At 43.8% G+C, this 20,289-nt stretch overlaps 1 protein-coding gene across 1 annotated transcript in view; it reads left to right on the top strand.

Moving 5' to 3' along the window:
* Positions 1-6,334: 6,334 nt before the first annotated feature.
* STK31 (serine/threonine kinase 31) overlaps positions 6,335-20,289 on the top strand; it is an 89,434-nt gene continuing 75,479 nt past the window's right edge. The window contains 6 exon segments of the mRNA XM_006027041.2: positions 6,335-6,371; positions 6,986-7,024; positions 7,127-7,179; positions 10,515-10,613; positions 12,544-12,618; positions 16,886-17,044. Coding sequence (XP_006027103.1) covers positions 6,997-7,024; positions 7,127-7,179; positions 10,515-10,613; positions 12,544-12,618; positions 16,886-17,044 — 414 coding nt within the window. The 5' untranslated portion in view covers positions 6,335-6,371; positions 6,986-6,996.

Below are 20,289 nucleotides of genomic sequence, written 5' to 3'. Positions count from 1 at the left end.
TGAAGTTCAGTTTAGAAAAGAGAGTTGCAAACTAAATGGGGGAGGTCTGGTTTAAAATTTTTTTCCCCTGCAGCTTTCTCAAATAGGGAGAAGGGTCTTAAAAATGTATATATGTCAGAGATTAGAATAGGATTTTCTCTCTACACAACAAGTATCTTTAAATTTGCAGTGGTAATGCACAGTCTCTTCCTTGCATTTGCTAACTGTCACAACCCAAGAGTGTGATTTTGTGTGTGCGCGCTTCGGCACTGCTAAATTATTTCCCACCACGAGGAGCTTTCTTTGCAGGGTGCATTTCTCAGTTGCAACCGCCCAAGTTGGAGAACTCCAAGGAGAACCCCGCAAGGGAGAACTCCACAACCATCTGGAGGAGGAGGAGGACTTCACGTCTCGTGAAGAACTCTAAGCGCTGCAGAGCCTAACGGACCCAGCATGTACCTTAAGAAGGCTATAGGGGTCTTCTGATCAACCTCTGGCCTCTCCCCGTCGCCGAACGATCCCTCGACGAACCCCTTCCCTGCGCACAAGTTCCACGGAGCCTAGCAAACTTCGTGTGAGTGTATCCAGAGCTCTTCTCTGAGTTGTTTTCTTCGGTTGACACGACGGGCTCGCGTTTTTAGAGCCTTCAGCCGGATTGGGCTAGAGTTCGCGAGTTTAGAACTCTTGTCCGCTTTTCTTCTTTCCTGTCTGTAACTGCAACTCAAGCAAGTTTTCCTGCCTGCACCGCGACCATCTACAGTGTAAGTAAAATAATCTTTAATCAACCGCTAAGTGTCCGTGCCTAATTCTAGTCCGCCGGCCTGCATTCCCCGACCTGCGTGCCAGGGCTGCTGGCCACAGCCCGCCGCGCGCCCCCGTGGGCCTCGGACCGCTCCCGGCCCGCACAACAAGTTTGTTTTTATGTTTTTCTATGCTAGTACTATTAAATTCCTAATTTTAGGACAATTTAAAGACATTACTTTTGTTGAATATGTTTGAGATTTTCAATTTAAAAATATGATCACACTTGTCCCCATTAAACTGTGTTAATTGGAAACTAGTAATTCATGTTTATTGATGTATCATGTACTTCCTTTCATAATTAAAAAAAAAATTGTCAGAGCAACATATTATTGAGTATAGAAGGATAGGTATTGCCGTGTCTATGCCAGTGGTCTCCAGCCTTTTTAGGTTGGAGATCACTTTTGGAATTTAAGAGGAACCGAAGATCTACCCCACCCCAGCAGGTAAGTTTGTGGGGAGGGGCAGGGGGAAGGGCAGACGGAGGCCCTAGCCCTACCCCGCTCCCTCCCTCACCGCTGGGGCCTTGATCGCACCCCCCTGTCAATGGTGGTGAGGCAGGGGCAAACCCTACACAGCTGGGGTGGGGCGGGGGACAGAGCTGCAAGCGGCTCATCTGGGGAGCATGGGAGGAGGGGCACACAGCCCAGGAGGGCATGGGGGGGCATGTGCCCCCCGGGTCTGCATGTGGGGTCGGGTGGGCTAGGGCCGAGGAAGCACCGGTCTCTTCCCGGCTGGGCTGCACTCAGGCCAGGTGGCTGTGGCAGCAGCACTGGGAGCGGGACCACGGGGTGGGGGTGTCCCCGCTCCCAGCACCACCGCTGTCCGTGCCAAGCGCAGCGTGGGATAGGCCTGGTGGGAACAGCCTGGTGCAGCCTTCCAGCTCTCAGTTGCAGCCTGCCCTCCCCCACACCCGCCAGCCCCTGGGCCCCGTGTCCTCAGGGGGAGGGGAAGGCTGTGCTGGGCTGTTCCCACCAGGCCTGGCCCATGTGCTCAGCGGCACCTCTGGGAACTAGGATTGGGGGGACTATGCCCCCTGCTGTGGCTCCACTCCCAGCACTGCCACTGCATGCAGGGAGCATGCAACTGCATTGCTCTGGATCCACCCCTTGACTCATCAGTATAATGGTGTGACTACTGCCACTCAGCTGCACCTTTTCAAAGTACGTGACTTAAATTCGAAGGGATCTGGGGTGGGACAGATTACCTGCTATCATATGTGGACACATGGAGTTGTTTAGTTATAATTACACAGACTTTTTACAATCCTTAAGAACTAGTACATTTCAAGCAGTTGCATTTCAAATAAAATAAAACCCATTGCTTTTATTGTAGCACATATAAAGAAAACAGGATTGCTTTGATTACTTTTAACCAGCATGATTATTTTTCTCTTATAGAAGGGATTTCTTGATACGGTGGCCTGCAATAGCAGGGGATTGGACTCAGTAAGCCAAAAGGTGTCTTTCATTCCTTTATTCTCCAAATATTTAGGAACTTTCTTTTGCAGGAGTTTGGTATGCATCTGATTCATGATATCACTTCTTGCTAGTATCTCCTTTGAATTATTGTTTTCATGCTGACAATGTCCCTTTTCAAAAGCAAGTTGTGCCTCTGCAATTATTTGCAAGATTGGGGTCTATATATTTTTAGAGTTTCTGTCAGTTCTCTTCAGAATGTTCATTAGGGCAGTGATAAAATGTACTTTAAAACATATTAAATTTTAATGTTACAGCAATTAAAATATACCAGGATTTTATACAATACAAGGCTAAATTCCAGTAGATTCGTTTAAAAGAACAGATCAGGTTTCTATATATCCAAAATCTTAAAGTGACCCATTTTTAAACAAATCAGTACAGAGATACTAACATTGGGCCTTTGCCGCTAATAAAATATCTATAACCTATGACAGCGCACATAGTGGAGCTCTGCATGGTGCTATGCTCCTAAGTGGCTATGCAGCACGTGGATTTATTCATTAGGTAAGTCAACTTCTTGCATAATGCCAACATTTAAAAATAAGTTCACATATCCATTGGTACACAGCTTCGTGTACTCTGTGCTATGTTTTCAGACTTGTGAATACTTGAAAATTCTTTTTTATTTGAAATTTAGAAGATAAAAGCAGCAACATTATAAATCAGATGAACATATAAAATATATGTCAGTTAGATTAGGAGAAATCAGATGTATGGAAATAGTTTAAATGACATCAGGAAAAGAAAGTAAAAGAATACTATTTATCTAGGATGGGGGTGGTCAATTATCAGGGCCTGCAGACCACATAGGCAATTCTGGGGTGCTGTTGAGGGCTGGTCAGCACCCTTCCTCCCCTGGCAACAGCTTGGTGCCCACGTGCCCTGCGGCGCCTACCTGCCACCGCCACTAGTGCACTGCAACAGCTGGGTGCCAGTCCTGGCCCCAACCCAGTCTCAGCCCCAACCCTGGCCCACCCCACACCCACTCCAGACTTGCCCTGCCCAGAACGGACCAGCTGGAACCCCTGTGCACAGCCCCAACCCTGGCCCGCCCTGCACCTCCTCCAGACTGCCTGCCCACGCTGAGCAGCAGCAGTGGTGGCTGGGCAGAAGCTGCTGCTAGGTGTGGGAGGAAAAGCAGCTGCCTCCTCTTTACCGCTACTGGGCCCTTTTTGCTGCAGCTATCTGGAGCCTGCACCCAGGCTCCCCTGAAGCTCCTTTCTACTGCCACCACTGATCTGCTGGGTGGCTTGGAAGCAGCGGTGATGACGGGCATGGGCTCTGGGTGGCTGAAGCAAGAAGGGCCCAGCAGTGGTGTAGGGAGGCAGCTGCTTTTCTCCCACTCCCAGCAGCAGCTTCTGCTCCGTCATTGCCACTGTTCAGTGTTGGTGGGCAATCCGGAGCAGGCACAGGGCAGGCTGGAGTCAGGGCTATGTAAGTGGGTCCTGGTTGGTCTGGAGCTGGTCCACTCCAGCCAGGGTGAGTCCAGAGCGGGCGCAGGGTGGGCTGGGGTCGGGGCTGTGCAGACAGTACCCCGCCAGTACCATGGGGCTGGGCCAGTGGTGGCTGTAGCTGGAAGGAGCCACCACTGCCTGGGCTACCTAGAAATGCAGTCCAGCTGCAGAGCTGCCAAAGCCCTGCTGTGTGCCCAGGGGTGGTGGGACTCACCACGGTCTAGCTGGTGCATGGGCCAGGTTGGAGCAAGGGACCCACCAAAGTCCCTCCGTGGGCTGGATGCAGCCCACGAGCTGTATTTTGCCCACCCCTGATCTAGGAGCTCAGCTGTTTCTCACATTTCAGAAACAGGAACCAACTCATCAACCTGTTGTCTGGTCATTTTTGATATTTACATTTTTATATGACTAGAATATGCTATGCTTTTCAAGACATGGGGAGAGAACAGGGATGAATCCGGGGGGTTCAGTGGTAATCTCTCTTCTGTTTTATGGCCCTGCAGTCTATTTTCAGTTCTGGCTAAAAATCTACACTTACTATTAACTCGTGTAGAAATGACTGACAGTGAAGCATTGGAGACACTGCCAAGATTCTTGAGATGACTAGATTTTATTTTATGAATCTGAGTAAGAGATGTATATTTAACTGTAATGACTGCAGGACTAACGAAACAATATGTTTTGACTATCTTGACTATTTTTTGTTCAGTTTGTTGTGGCTTTTTAAACTGAATATATAACCTAGTAAATTAGTGCACATTTCAATTAGATTTATTCTTGCTTTGATTATACACTGAATAATATAGCACTAGGCCCGTTATACTAGTAAAGCTTCTCGTTTCTCTTTAGCTGGAGAAAAAGAAGTGTTGTGTTATCTGCAAAGATAACATGACAGCATTTGGGCACCCCCCCCCCCGAGAGTTCAAAATCCTAGCTCTGTGCATGGAAGAAAACTATGAGGTTTTTAAGGTGTAAATAATAGCTGACTTTTAAAAGAAATTACAGTTGTATGAAACAATGCGCTAGCAGGGTACTCTGTTATAGCCGTGGTCTTAAGTGTTTGTCATTGCATTGCCCAATTTGGCTGTGTTAAGACCCAAGCAGGTAGGGGTGGACCCAGGGGAGGTAGACTGGTGCAGTTGCACCTGCTTTGATTCCTGCATCACCCAAAGTTTAAAAACAACTGCCTGGCAGTGGCAGCAACATTTCTGTTCAGCCAGCAGTGAAACTGTCCATTGACTTTGTGGGTCATTATCAAATCTCTCCGATTCCTTCTAAATTCATTCCATGGGTGTTAATGGCCCTCTTTCCTTTTTAACGGTCTTTGTGTTCCACTACTCAAGCTAGCCTTCCTTATGTAAACTTGCTATCTGATATCTGCTCCTGGTAATCTAGCTCCCATTTCACAGCGCTGCAAAGTATTAAACTCATTCCAGTGAAATGATATTTTGTTTTTGCTTTGATGCTATCCTGAATAATACAGCCCTGGGCCCAAAGAGCACAAGAATGTCCAGTTTCTTTTCACCTGGAGAGAAATATGTGCTAAGTGTGAAGATAACACCATACCATCAACACCCCACTTTCAAAATCTATCTCCATCCATGCAGAGCCATCCCTTGGGTAGGGCAAATTGGGGTGACTGCCCTGGGCCCTGTGGAGCTGGGCAGAGCAGTCATGGCCTTTCCTGCGGGGCCCGCCTGGAGCTGGTGGCTCAGCTCCGCACTGTGGAAGTGTCTGGCTGCTTGCCACCCATCCCCTCCCCACGGTCAGCTTTGCATAAGCTGAAGAGTGGCTTATCCTGGCGTTTAGGATCTGCTTGGCCCCAGATGTCAAATTTCATTGCTGCAGCAGTCCTGCCCTGCCTTTGCAGAAGTCCCATGGCCCTGCGTGCAGTGTTAAAGGGGCCCCCCCGCACAGGCTTATTTGCCCCAGGCACCACACCCTGCTAGGGTCGGCTCTGCACCCATGGAAGAGACCTAGGAGTTGGCTTTGCAAGCAGCTTATGGACAGAGTGACACACAGGGCTGGCAAGGAGCTGAGACAGCCCTGGTCCGGAGCAGGGCTAGATTAACCCTTTAGTGGGCTCTTGGCAAACAAACTTGTAGGCCTCTAATTAATACTGTCTATTTATATTTTGAAACTAAAAAAAAAAAAATGTAAATGAATATGGGCCCCTTCTTCACTTACAGCCCTAAACATATGCCTACTTTGTCTATGCAGTAATCCGGCCCTGGTCTGGTCGGGTGGGGTTGTCGTGCTGCGCTGCGCTGCGTCGCGTCGGAAGTCCCAAGCAGGTGAAGGACACCCAGCCCTGGGCCCAACACAGCAACTAACGGGCAGGGGCAGGGGCAGTGGCAGGGCACGCGCGGTTTCTCTGCCTTGGCGGCGCAGGGGACACCCGCTGGGTGAAAGGGGGCTGCAATGCACGATTGCAAATACAGCCCTATTTCAAAATCAACAGCGCGAAGGCGGCACCATGATCCCCGCCCCTTCTGCTGCAGCGCGGGGTGTGTCGTATGCCCGCGCACGGGCAACGGCCTCGCCACCTGCAGTACGGAGGTGGGAAGGTGTTGCCCTGCGCATGCGCGCCCGCTGCCGCCGAGTTTCCCGCCGCCGCCTCTGGCTCGTGGGTAGGCGGGAGCACGTGCGCGGAGCGGTGAGCTGGAGCGGTGCCGCGCTCGCGGAGCCTGCGCCGGCGGAGAGTCTGCCCCGCGCGGCTGCCGCCACAGCCACGCGGGAGGGCGGCCCCCGCAGCAGCAGTGTTTGCCTGCAAGGGAGGGGCGGCCCCGGGACGTCCCCGTTGGTTTCTCCCGAGCCCGCTAGGGGCTCGTCTAGTCCCCGAGCTGGCGTTTCCTGGTGCGAATCGGGTGGGCTGGGCTGGGTCGTTTTGCTGGGGTTGGCCGGTGGGTTTGTGCGGGACGGGCTGGGCGGGGATGATCCTGCCTCTGCAGGGCTCTTCCAGGTCAGCCCCGCTTCTCTAGGCAGAGCAGCCCTGCCTTTGATTGGGACCTTCCCAGGTGCTGCCTACTGCTATGGCTGGGAAGTGGCCTCAGACCCTAGGTCGGATGCCAATACACACCTTGCCTTGCCCAAGTACATCAAAGAGGGAACTGGCCCCAAAGTGCATATACAAGCTTCCTTGCTTGGGTGGTTATAGTTGCACTAGTGTGCCACCCTGCCCTGTCTTCTAATGCACTTCAGACTAACATGGCAAACTACCTTTCTCTTATTGTTAAGTTTAATTATACATGCTTTGATGTAATGTTTCAGGGTCTGTAGCTATGGAAGAAGACTTGGGATACAGCAAAGGTACTCAAAGATCATAGGTTGCTTGTTTGTATGTTTTCTTTTTGAAAACAAGGTAATCTCTGAAATTCAGAATGGTTTAAAATCTCTTCTCTTTTGCCTTAGTTGAACATGTGGTAGGCTGTCATGTGGAAGATGCTGTAACATTTTGGGCACAGGTAAAGTAAACAGACTTTTGAATAAGATGCTCTGATTAAGGTGTGTTACCTTATTTCCTCCAGAAGTGTCAGTAGTGTACTAACACAAAAGATTAAAATGCCTGAGCAGGCATTATGTAGCAGGTTGTACATGAAATTTTGAATGTTAAAATTTTAGGTCTTGGATCAGGAATAGTCTGGAAAGTTGGTCATGGTGCTTCTTCAATTGTTTTTACATGAGAATGTGTAACATTCTAATAAAATAAAAGTAATAGAACAAAAAGCATTGTCATTATGGGAGTTTTGGTACTGTTTTTAATAACCATTTGGTGCGAGTTGTCTATTTTTTACCTAATTTTAAATGACAGAAGTGTGTGTGCACGTGGGGGAGGAGTGAAATACATACGTGTATTGTTACAAGTAGTACTTAACATACATAAAGACTATTTTTTGGTTATCTGACAACTTTATGGCCAGTTTCACTTTCCTTTGTATAACCACTTTCTCTGTATAATCACCTAATCTTTATACAGGCTATAATAAATAAAATATAATGGGTAGGGTCATATAACATCATGAGAGCAGATGGCTACCTGATTCTAGACCTGTATGGGAGAGATGGCACATTCCACAAATACTGTTGATCCTTGACCCCACCTTACCTGTGCTCCCTTGCAAGAATTTCCCATGTTTGTAGAATGTGTACTTCATGTAAGGGGACCAAATTGGAAAAGCTACTTGGAAATCTTCATTCAGAACAGTGTGTAGGGGCTACAGAAGAGGCAGAGCAGAGAAAGAGGCAGCCCTCTTGACCAAAGAGGACTTTGGTGAGTTAACCTTAGAAATCAGAGCTTTAAAATCCTTTATGGAGGCAGAGTTTAGTAAAATAGAAGAAGAGATAAAAGAAATGGGGACAGGTTCACAGACCTGGAGAAAAAGGTGGAGGGAAACCTGCAATCAGCAGTAAATCTGCAAAATAAATTACAACTATGAGAAAAACGGGAGCTTGCAGAGAGAAGTGAAGAACCTTGTCTGATATAGAAAATTGTGAGAGAAGAAATAATATAAGAATAAGAGGACTCCCATAAGGTGGGGAGAAGGGAGATCTGGCCGAATACTTAAAACAGGTATTCTATTCCTTCCCACAGCTGAAAACAAAGACAGCAGCCCATGTAGATAGAGCACATAGCTCTCTTTGTACTCTGTTCAAACGAACCAAGAGACAATACTGCACTTGCTCTGTTTTTTAAAACAGCAGATTCTGAAGAAGGCTAGAAAGACTTCTATTCCTACTCTGGGAGGATATAAAATACAAGTGTTTCAAGGCCCATCACAAGCAATTTTAGGGAGAAAGAAGGAACTGAATTAAAATACAGCATTCCTCAGAGAAGTAATGCAAGATACAGGTGGGGTTTTCTTTTTGAACATCAAGAACATCAGTACATTTTAAAGGAGGAAAAAGAAGGTCTTATTGAGAAACTAAATGGAAAGCACTGTAGAATCTCAGCTGGAGTCTGACATGGACAATGAGAAGCAACACCACCATAATACCATATACTGAATAATACTGCATGTCAGACTCTTTAAGCTTGGGGGAAAGAATATGTCAAAGTATAAGGGCAAGGAGACTGGGAGAAGCTACAAAATTAGGGCTATTCAAGAGGATCTGTCTGGGAGTTAATAATAGTTAGATGGAGATTAAAAGAAAAAATGGAAGAGGGAATATCTCAAGGGGGGAAAAATAAAGATTAAAAGCAATAATGTTGGGACTGAAATTAGGAAAATGGGGGAAAATAAAGACATTTCTAAAGCTAAAAGCAAAAGGTAAACAGTTGAGGGAAATGGGTAAATGGCACAAAAATAAGGATTGCTTGGGGATCCAAGTGGGAGGGAAATGGATTGGGGGAAGTTATGAGGGGAGGGGACTTTACTAAATTGTCAACTTTAGCCAAACAATGTATAAAAGAATATGCAAGAACCAAAACAGTACTGCAGGTATATTAAGCAGACCAAACATAATCTAGATATATTTTTTTTCCTTATTTTCTTTTATTATAAAGAGGTAAAGGCAGTTCCAGCAGAGAGAGATATTTGCTAGCCAGTGAGCCAGTGTTTCTAGCCACATGGTTTAAAAAATAATGTTCTGTTTATATTGATAGTACAGATGATAAGTTTATAAGAATTGTTGTATACCATGTCTTTTGTAAATATGTAATAACTCAAACCTCATGCAATTTGTATGTCTTAGTCCAGTGTTGGAATGTTTTTTTTGTATATTTGCCTTAATAAAAGGAAGGTTAAATACAAAATATAGTAAGTGTCCCAGCTACTGTAATTCATCCATAGTTACACAATTTGATCAAAACCATGTAATTAAAAGCAAAATTGTTTGCTTTGAACCAAACTTAAACAAGCTTGCATGTCAGAAAGCAAGTTACATACAAGTTGTCATCTTTTCGCCTAACACTGGAAAAGGAAAAGTGCTAAATGCATGTTTCTGTTGACCTTATGTTAGGATTCAAATACTGTGGTGGTGTTTTTTTTTTCTTTTTACAAATTGTAATAAGATCTTTTGTGTAGTTTTACAGACTCTAAAAATGATTGGCCTGTTAAATAATTTTTCAGGCTAATATTCTTCTAGAATTATTTATTTCTCTTGGATTTGGTTCCTGGCCTCCTGTTTACTAGTATTTGAAAGAAATTGAGGGCAAATGTAAATACAATTTAGAATTGGGAAGGGAGAAAGTTAAGGCATTGCAATGGTCCTGAGATAACAATGATTTGGATGATTTTTGATTGTGTTAATAGGAAATAATCCCAGATTTTCACAGGCTTTGCTGTGGTCTTTCCAGAGAGTTCCTGAAATGGAACTGTTGTTCTGAATTTGAAAAATAAATAAGTAAATAAAATCCTAAAATGGTCAAAGGTCCTTCCCTTTCCCTTCCAATATCTCTCTTGTCCTTCCCTCCTATAGTACAGATGGCACTAGGGGTGGGCCTGGAATGCGTGTGCCCAGCTATCTGATCAGACAAGTTAAAGGTGCTCCTCTTTAGAGCGTTTTCATTTGAACCACCATATAATGAGGGTTGATTTGTCATGCAATTAGGGACTTTTAAAATGCTCTGCATTGATGTCAGGGCAGGGCTTTTCAGCCCTTTCAAAGAGCTGAGTGTACAACAAATATAACTTCTGTCTGTGCCCTAAGACAGGTACCCTAACCAGCACTGGAATTTGTTCTTGTGGTCCAGAAGTGTCCTGAATTTTTTTCCTTGAAAGCTGGTTGCCTTGGTAGTAGGTGTTTAAAATGGTACAACAATACTAGCTAATGCTTTTTAACCTCTTTTTAACCTTTTTAGAATATCAATAGTAATGATGACATCTTGAAATTAAGCTGTGTACTGGCTGAAGTGTGTCCTCAGGCAAACTCAATTTTTGGCAACCCTGATCTTAATAAGGTTAGTAGCTTGTAATTGAGATGATTTTTTTTCCTTAAACATAAAAAGCAGGCAAGTTCTTTGGGTAGATGTGCTATATTTTATTAGACCAGCTGAGTAGTTGGAAAAAAGTTCTTTGCAAACTTCGGGTGCAGTCACTGTTCTTCAGGCATAGGGAGTCTCTGAGACTCAAAGGAATGAAAGAAGCTGAAAGTGTGACAATGTCAGTGAGATGTACACTGGAAATTAGGAAAACAAAAGGTAGAACGGGAGAGTTGGGGGATGGCAGGGAAAAAGAGCCAAAGGTGAGTAAGGGAGACTCTATAGTAGTAGAATATTTTATATAACTAAATTCTTAGGTATTTTCTTGCTTTTTTTATATTTCTGGTCTTTATTCTCAGTTAAAACAAACAAAAATACACCCTGGATATACTTCGGGGGCAATACTTGTTTTGTGTTGGGGTATTGACTCTTTCTTAGCTTTAAATTTAATTCCATTAAAAAGCTATTAAGAGATGCATAATTTGTAAATATTTGGTTTACACAGTTAACCAAGACAGCTAGGAAATACCACAGTGATGGTTACAAATGAAATCTTAACTATGTCTCTTCATCTAATAGGCATGTTGATAGTCTTTTAGGCTGCTGACAGATGTGGAAGAAAACCCAGAAAACAGCATTTACCAGAAAAGACATCACATTAGTTTGACCCTGCTTCCCAGCATCTGTATATATTGGGTGCTTCAGTGGGGATTCTTGGTGCTTTTATCTAATAGCTGATGCCTCTTCTGGGCATGTGCTGCACTTGATGTGAAGGCATGCTGAGCTTCAAATAAAGCACTGTTTTTTGTGGGGCGGGGGTTCTCGTCTGTAAGCAGCCTTAGTTACAGAATTATACTAGTTTTCAAAAAATGGTTCTGTAAGAGCATGCAGGTTCTCAAAGGATTGTGTGCTGTCCTGTGCACACTGAACAAATTGTCAGTTAAACTCACTGATAGAAATGCCAGTTGTGTACTTTTCTAAAATATTTTACTAATTAAGTATGCAGACAGAGGAATAGTGAAATGTTTTTGTTTTATATGTATATGCTGGCTAAGCTTAAGGCATCTTACTTTGGCCAAGTACTCTGAATCCCAGAGTGCTTAGAAGTCAGTGCAGTGTAGATGGTTTCCCTACCAAGCAGTTCAAGATGGTTGTGAAGTACTATTCTCCCACAAGAGGGTGCCTTCTGGCCTTTGATCTGGAGGTTCCTGGTACATTGAATGAACAGGGTTCTTCTACTTACAGGACTTTTCTATTTGTGCCACTGCTCTTGTGGGGAGTGGGGGAGGAGCAAGGCACTGGGATGCTGGAAGACCATTGGCATGTATAGATGTTCCAGAAAGCACTTCAAAGATGTTCTTTTGGAGTGTCATTTTTGAAGTGCTGCTTCAGCTTTGCACATCTGTACCCTCACTGATTGGAATGCTTCAGGTAGCTCATTTGTCCCTGACGTGTAGCAAATTGTCTTGCACCTTGAATGGCAGATGGGATCCTGATTTGTTTTTGCGTGCAGGAAAGTTTTTATGACCAGAGCCTTACCTTTTTCAATTTAATTAGGAAAAATCCTCCAGAAATCTGTGGTGTTATGGATGTATTACATTGTCAGTAAAATGGTTGCAGTGCAGCAGAAAGAGCAAATCTTTATGAATCCAATGCAAAAAATGTTTTGTGATGTTGTCTTTGCCAAAATTTTCTTCGAGATAATATGTTGCACAGCTTAGATGTGTTATTTTGTAAGTATTTGGGATGTGCTGGTAGATGAGACAATACTGAGTTAGGTGGAATGTCAGTTTGCTTCAGTATTGTGCAAATAACCAAAATGTATACTGTAAAATAAGGTTTGTAATGGATTGCATCATCTTGAGATTCACTTACACTTACACAATACTACTTTTTTCCTGTTAAACAGATCTACGGAGGCTGTTTTTCTGAAGATAAATGCTGGTACAGATGTAAAATACAGCAAGTGATCAGTGATGAAAAGGCAGGACCTATACATTTTACATACATTATAATTCTGTACTATTTAACTTCTGAATACGTATTTGTGGAAACAAAAGAACACTCTGCATCTGAGGCTTATTTTTCTAAACATGTAGCAATCAGTGAATAGCATGCATGAAAATAATATGTTTTTATTTGCATAATTTGGGAGTGCCTATCTTTTCCAAGTGATATGTTTTCTTACGTTTCTGAAATGGTATCTGACAATAGAGATTGCTGTTTGTCTCAGTTAGTTAGTGTGGTGTTAATAATACCAAAGTCGCAGGTTTGATTCCCTGGTTAGACTAGATGATCTTTATCAAGGCAGCAAAAATGGTTCTGGGGCTGGGACACATGATTTCTGAGGAGAGGCTGAGGAATTGAGGTTTAGTCTGGAGAAGAGACAACTGAGAAAGGATTTAACAACAGCCTTCAACTACCTGAAGTGTGGTTCCAAAGAGGATGGAGCTAGACTGTTCTCAGTGGTGACAGATGATAGAACAAGAAGCAATGGCCTCAGGTTGCAACAAGGGAGGTTTAGGTTGGATATTAGGAAAAACTTTCTCACTAGGAGCGTGGTAGTGAAGCCCTGAAATGGGTTACCTAGAGAGGTAGTGGAATTTCTATCTTTGGAGGTTTTTAAGGCCTGGCTTGCCAAAGATTTGGCTAGAATGATTTAGTTGGGGATGGTCCTGCTCTGAGCAGGGGGTTGGACTAGATGAACTCCTGAGGTCCTTTCCAACCTTAATTATCTATTATTCTAGTGCTGAGGGGAGAAAATGGTAGTATTAGTAATAATTGCTAAAATTAAATTGCTGATATTTATATTCTTCATTTGGCCTTCGTGAAGCTCCTAGGCTGCAAGACAAGCATGAGAGAGCGGAGTCTGAAGTGTCTGATTGCCTTTGAACATTCCTTGGATTTCTCGTCTGCCGTATGAAGGCAGTCTGATTCTCTCCCCCTTCTCCCATGTTTTCCTATGTCATCTCATAGCTAGCTTTAAATCTGGAAAGTTATCAGTGTCAAATTATTTTAGCATTAAAAAGTTTAAGCTTAGAGAGAAAATGTGTATGTTTCCTAAATGACCTCTTCATTTAAAAAGAACTCAAGGTGTAATACAGGATTCCAGTTGGAGTTTCTTAGTTATTTGAGGGCAAGCAAATGAGGATATTACACAATTTTTGGATGGGATTTTCACATGCAATCACTTTTGTGTTATCACTGCTTCTTTTGAAATAATTGTTCCTATGGAAATTTAAACCATTTAAGTGAATGTTGAGTGCTTTGGAAATCTCAGCTGAAATGTCTTTATTTAATATACCATATTTTTTCTTGTACAACATGACCCAGGATAAAATGCACACCTTTTTTTTTTATTCTGCCTTCCCAAAAACAATATTTCCTTACGTAGAACAGAGATGGAGAGAGAAATTCTTCAAGAGGAGAGACACCAGGAGTAGTTAGCAGACAGCAAAATTGCCAGTAGGAAGGTCAGTTTGATCAGTAAAACATCAAGACCATTAAAAAGGAAAGATTGTTGTTAACACCTGTGGAATGAAGAACAGTGAATCATTTAATCGATTGACTACCTCAGCTTCCTGAAAAATTCCACTGATGCTGTTGGGCATTTGGTTTCAGATAAGAGTCAGTGGCAGGAGTTCCATTGTGGGCAGAAAAATTGGTTTTCTCACTTAAGATATAGACCTTGGTTTTTGGAGGGACTGATTTTGGGGGTAAAAGTGTGTGTTATGCGTGTGAAAATAAGGGATATTACATTTCCTGAAAAGAATTAGCTTGCTATTCAAAGACTTAGGTGCCTAGTAAGACTGAATCTGCTTTTATGTTAAAATAACTTTGTAGATCTACTGAGAAACTAACATAACTGTACTAGAATCATAGAACTTTGAGATTCCAAACATTCTTACTTTTTAGGCTCGCTTGTAATCATTCTGGATTAGGCCATAAAACCCGAAGCATCCACTGTGAGAATTGTATTGTATGGACTGAATCAGGTTAATGAACAGTTAGTATGTATTTTTAAAGGCTATCCTGACTTAAAAAAAAAAAAATTCGTTGGCCCCCAACCCTTATCTTCCAGGCCCTGGTTGCTACCTGTGGGAGGCAGCAGCTGATGCAACAAGAGAAGAGCAGAGCAGAGCCCAACTTCTGCTTCCCCCCATCCCTTCTGCTGTGGATGGCACGGTCGGAGCAGAGCCCATAGTGGGGTGGGAGGGATGCAGGCTGCTTGCTGTGGGCTTGGGGCTCCTTGCCCTGCTGCCCTCCCCCTGGGGCCTTGTCACAGAACACTTAGGTGCCCTGCTCCTAAGAAGAAAAACTGCTAGGGAAGGTGCCCTAGCAGTGAATAAGGACCCCAGCTGTTGGTTGCTAGGGCAACTGGAGGGAGCAAGAGATCACACCTGCCGGTGGTCAGCTGATTGAAAGGGGCAGGGCCGGGCTCCCTTATGAAGCCCAGGGGTTGAGGCCAGGCTGGCAGTTCCCTACCGGCAGCCAAGGAGGAGGGAGCTCTCAGCCTTGTTCTGATACTGCGGAGAGAGAAAGGATCTCTGGTAGGATTGAACATTGTTATGGTTGGGCGGCTTCTGTTTACGTTATAGCCAAGAGACTTGTGTTTGTGTTGCTATTTGTTAAACCGGTGGTTTGGGTGAGGCTGTTAGGGGTTGGAGAAGGCCTCATAGGGGACTCAGACTAGTGTGGGGAACCCCAGCGCCAGCAAGGGCGCAGCATTGGGGGTGCACAGACCCCAGCCCCAGAGGGGGGGCAGTTGAGAAGCCCTAGAGAAGGGGGCGTTGCTAAGGAGCCCCAGTGTGGGCGCGGTGAGCTCCAGAGAGGGGGCAGCATTGCTGAGGAGCTCCAGAGAGGGGGCAGCATTACTGAGGAGCCCCAGAGAAGGGGGCGTTACTGAGGAGCCCCAGTGCAGGCGTGGTGAGCCTCGGAGAGGGGGGCAGCAGTGTAGAAGAGCCCCGAGAGAGGACAGCAGTGTAGAAGAGCCCCAGAGGAGGATGGTGCTGCTGAGAGGGCCCCGAGAGAAGGGGGCGGCGCTGCTGAGAGGGCCCTGAGAGAGGGCCACGTTATTGAGCCCAGAGGGGGCATGGAGAGAGAGACAGGGCTGCGGAAAGCCTGAGTGCCAGAGAGGGCGTGAGGACAGAGAGGGGGACAGAATAACGTCCATTACATTGGTGAGGCATGGACTGCGGTGTAGGGAAAGTGGAGCCGCAGATAGCGCCCCCTGGCATTGGAGCAGTACAAAAGGCAGCCTCCCGCTTGCAAGAACATCATCATAATTTCCATCAAGACGTGGCAGGCGAGTATAGGGCGGGACCTAAGAACCCTAAAGAAGGATCCAAGGGCGTCCCACGCAAGGCGCGGAGTACTAGGAAGATGGCACTGGAAAGGGCGACCAGTTACAGGCCTCCACAGCCAAGTGAGTGGGACCTGGGATGGGAGAGCGCTACGCTACCATTGCCGTCAAGTTGGAGGTGCCTGCTGCCTGCTCAATAGTAGTTGGGGCACAACTCTGCACCACTGCCGTGCATCACTTTGGCCGTGATGGTGCAGCGCTTCTTCCTCTTCTGTGACTCTGTGCAACCCTGTGACTCAGAAGTTTAGGGTCCCATCCGCTGGGCTGCAGAGGTGGCTCCTGCCTGGAGCTGGTTCAGCCCCATTGCAGCCCCGCATCCAGCTGTGGGAGCAGAAATTTCGTGACTCCAACTGCTGATGTTGTGATCCCATTTGGGGTTGTGACCCACAGTTTGGGAACAGCTGGCATAAAGCTTGTGGTTATAGCCTTGTTGCTCTGAAATGAAGGAAATTTGTATTTGGAAAGAGGACGCAGATGCTGCCTTAAATCAACTAGAGGAGTAAATGGAGTTGTGAGCAGTGATTAGTTTCTGCTGTGAAGAAGGGTCGAGAATAACAAGTGCTCAGGATTTTTTAAGCACAAAATGGAACAGTTTGGGGTTTGAAAACATATTATGTGGACTGTAAGAGTGGCACAGTAGTGTGAGATGAAAACTGTTATTTGTAAATTAAGGTTGTATTTGTAATCCAGTCAATTTTGAGGGTGAGCTCCTTAGTAGGTTTCCTCTTACAAGTGATTACCTATTGCCCTTGATCAGATGCAGGATGTCCTTTATGGAACAATACATATAATTCAAAATATTGTATGTTTTACTAAGACTTAACATATTACAGCAAGAGGGTTATAATAAAATTAAGCTTCTGTACTTACTTATATTTTATTGTCATAGTGCCAAGTATTCTACATTGATTATGGAAATTCTGAGATTCTAAATCGGTCAGATATAGTTGAGATTCCGTTGAAGTTGCAATTTCCTGAAGTGGCTAAAAAGTACAGATTTTGGGGACTACAGATTCCACGTAATCAAGACTTAAACCAGTTTGACCAGGTAAGTTTAAGACTTTTGATAAATATTTGTGTAAGGAACTATGTAACATAAAGCCAAACTATCCACAGTAGCAGTTCCTGAAGGATGACTGGAGAAAATGTAGTTTCTCTCAGAGATGTGGAGCATAAAATTTTCCAACCGTTTTTTTTTTTCCCATGGGAAATTTTCCATTTCTAAAAATTAATTGTTTCATAATCTTTATTAGTAACAATGAATGGATGTTAATACAATATTAGGCAAGCTTGGCAGTTTCAAAGTTGTAATTAATGATTTTCAGGTGATTATCCCTAGGAAGTGTGTGAGAGAGTACATATATGTTGTATTGACTTGTAAACAAGAGGGTAAATATATTCACGCAATAATCCAAACTAGAAATCAAGTTATGAATTCACTTAATTGGCTGTGCAGGTCAGATCAAAAATCAAAGCTAAAATTCTTATTTAATCTCAGACTGCAGCTGAAAGCAAAGCTAAAACTACAACTGTGATTAATGTTTGTTTCACTTTCAGTTCAGCAAACACAGAGCAGTGTCTCATTTCTTTTCAAGTTGGGGAAGTTGGAAGTGTTTGCATAAGATGTGTTTGTTTTTTAGTGCTTTTAGTTTCAAGTAGCCATAATAATGCCTAATCAGAAAAAAACTAGTGTGTGGCATCATTATAGTGAAGTTAAAGTCACTGAAGGAAGGAAGAAAGTTGGTAGATATAAATATTGCAGGCAGGAATATGCTAGCAATGCAACAAGAATGAAGAAACATTTAATAACATGTAGAAACTGTCCTGAAAGAGTACAAGCCATATACAGAAAGCTAATACAATGAAGTGGTAGAACACCATCATCTGAGAAAAGTCTTCTTCAGGAATCCTATGTAAGTAAACAAATTAATATTGTAAATAGCACACAGTATACACAGCATCTATATTGTTTTAAAATATTATAATTTTAAAAGTTGTTAATGCAACTCTGGACTATTATTTATTTTTGTTAGTTTATATAAAATATTTGTGTCCTGCTTTTCTGTTTGCACTTAGCACCCGAAGTGGCTTAAGCTTAATAATAATTAAAAAAACCCCCCAACATCATAATAGTTAAATATTTCAACCCGGCAGAGTGAGCTTAGATCTCTGGCTGATGGCAGAGGCCAGACTATACTTCCCTTTGACTCTGCAGTCCTAGGGCAACAGCAGCAAGTTGAGCAGCAGTGTTCTTTCTACCAGGAAGTCGGGAAGCAAGCTCCCTGCTGCTGCTGCTTCTGATGGATGAGGCCAGACTAGAATAGGCTAAAATAAAAATCTTTCCCCCCTTTTGTTGCAGGAACTTGGTAGCTCAAGTGAAATAGCAGATTTGCAAAAAATGGAAAATGAAAATGTTGAGCTGCCAGGTCTGGGGGAAGAAGCAGCAGGATCCTCGATTTCAAGATCACTGTCACCAGATATACAGTCCACCATGAGTAGCTGTTCAAGACCGTCAAGCTTTTTATCAAGCTTTGTGGACAAAACGTCAAAAGTAGATCAAGAAAAAGCAGATGAGACATTAACTCGAGCTATATTTGCAAGTGGTACGCCTCTTTCCATAACTGAAAATCAATACTGGAAAGAACGTTACAAACTAATTTGCCCATCATATAAGTTACTGTCACGTTATCGCTTATCACATTCTCTCTTTGAGACTATGACAGAGTTCAAACAATGGTTATTCACAGGATTGGTCAAGCAGAATCACCGACTCAGATGTCAGATGGATGGACTGATATACAAGGAAATTCTTTACTGAACATTATGTTAGCAACATCTGAACCAATATTCCTGAAAGCAATTTCTACCAAATTTTCTCATCATGCAGATGAATACATAGACAAATTACTGAGTGAAGAGATTGAAAGTGCAGGTCCCTCCAGGATACAAGTTTTTGTAACTGATAATGTGAGTAAGATGAAAGCTGCATGGCAAATATTAAAGGCAAAGTATCCTTGTTTAATAGTATTCGGCTGCCTTGCTCATGAGTTGGATCTTCTGGAAAAGGACATAGAAAGTGTGAATACAATGAAGACAATATCGGCAAACTGCAAAGCAAATGTGAAGGTATTCAGCAATCATCAGGCTGCTAATTAGACTTTGAAGAAATTACAGAAAGAGAAGCAGGGGAAGGAAAGTGCACTTTTATTGCCAGCAGAAACTAGATGGGGCTCGGCTACAAAGTGTTTATATAGTTTGCTGTGCACAAAGAACTGTTTGCATTGTACTTCAGTAGATGACACAGTATCCCAGCTTATTCTCGTGAACATTTGAAAGCAGATTCTCAGCAATGGTGTGTTCTGGGTTTGAGTTCAAGGAGCATTCAGTTTGCTACTATGAGTTTCAGTGGCTATCAAGAAACTTTAAAAGGTTTGGTGCATCTCCTTCAATATTCCAGAGATATTCAGACAACTGAATGAATATCTAATTACGCTTTTTGCTGCCTTCACCTCTATCCAAAAAAGAAGTAGTAAAATAGATGTTTACTAAGAGATCTGAGTTTGCTGCCAGATGAACTGGATGAGAGCAAAACCTTTTGGATCCTCAACACAGAGGACAGCATTTATCAGAAGATGAATTATATACTGCTCTCAATACAGTTATGGAAGTAGCTTAAGAATGTCCCCAACATCAACGAAATAGCCTTGATGACAGACATTGCCTAGTACTGTGCAAAAGAAAAGTTTTGGAGCAAAGACGCAGCAGAGAATGCGTCTCCTCTCACGTGTTGGAAGAGATACTGTAATATCTGACTGTTGTCCAGGATTGCTGTAAGGATCCTAAGCATTCCACCAACAGCAGCTTCTTGTGAATGGAACTGGAAGGCTTTCAGCTCAATCAGGACAAAAAAGAGGACTAGATTAACAAATGAACCTATCTCTAAGCTTGTTTCTATATCTTAATCTCTTGCTTCTGGAGAATTGGTTAGAAGCACAATTAGTGAGGAAGATGCAGTGATGATAAGATGCCCTTGCCCATAGACTCATTGGTGAAACCATCCTTTAGCGAAAGAGAATGTGGTTCTGTCGGCAACCGCAGCACTCACCAGGCGGTTTACCAGTTGAACCGGGGGGCGGGTGGATGACCAACCCGCCTTATAGACAGGCCGGGGATGAAAGGGACACTGACTCAGTTGGAAGATAGTAAAATTGAACTTAACGTTTACTTACAGTAAGATTTCAACAGTGGTTACACAACAAAACGACAGTGGTGAAGCAGTAGTTAAAGATGACA

Source organism: Alligator sinensis, unplaced genomic scaffold (genome assembly GCF_000455745.1).
Source record: "Alligator sinensis unplaced genomic scaffold, ASM45574v1 scaffold978_1, whole genome shotgun sequence".
Lineage (NCBI taxonomy): Eukaryota > Metazoa > Chordata > Crocodylia > Alligatoridae > Alligator > Alligator sinensis.
This window is presented reverse-complemented; position numbering and strand designations above follow the sequence as displayed.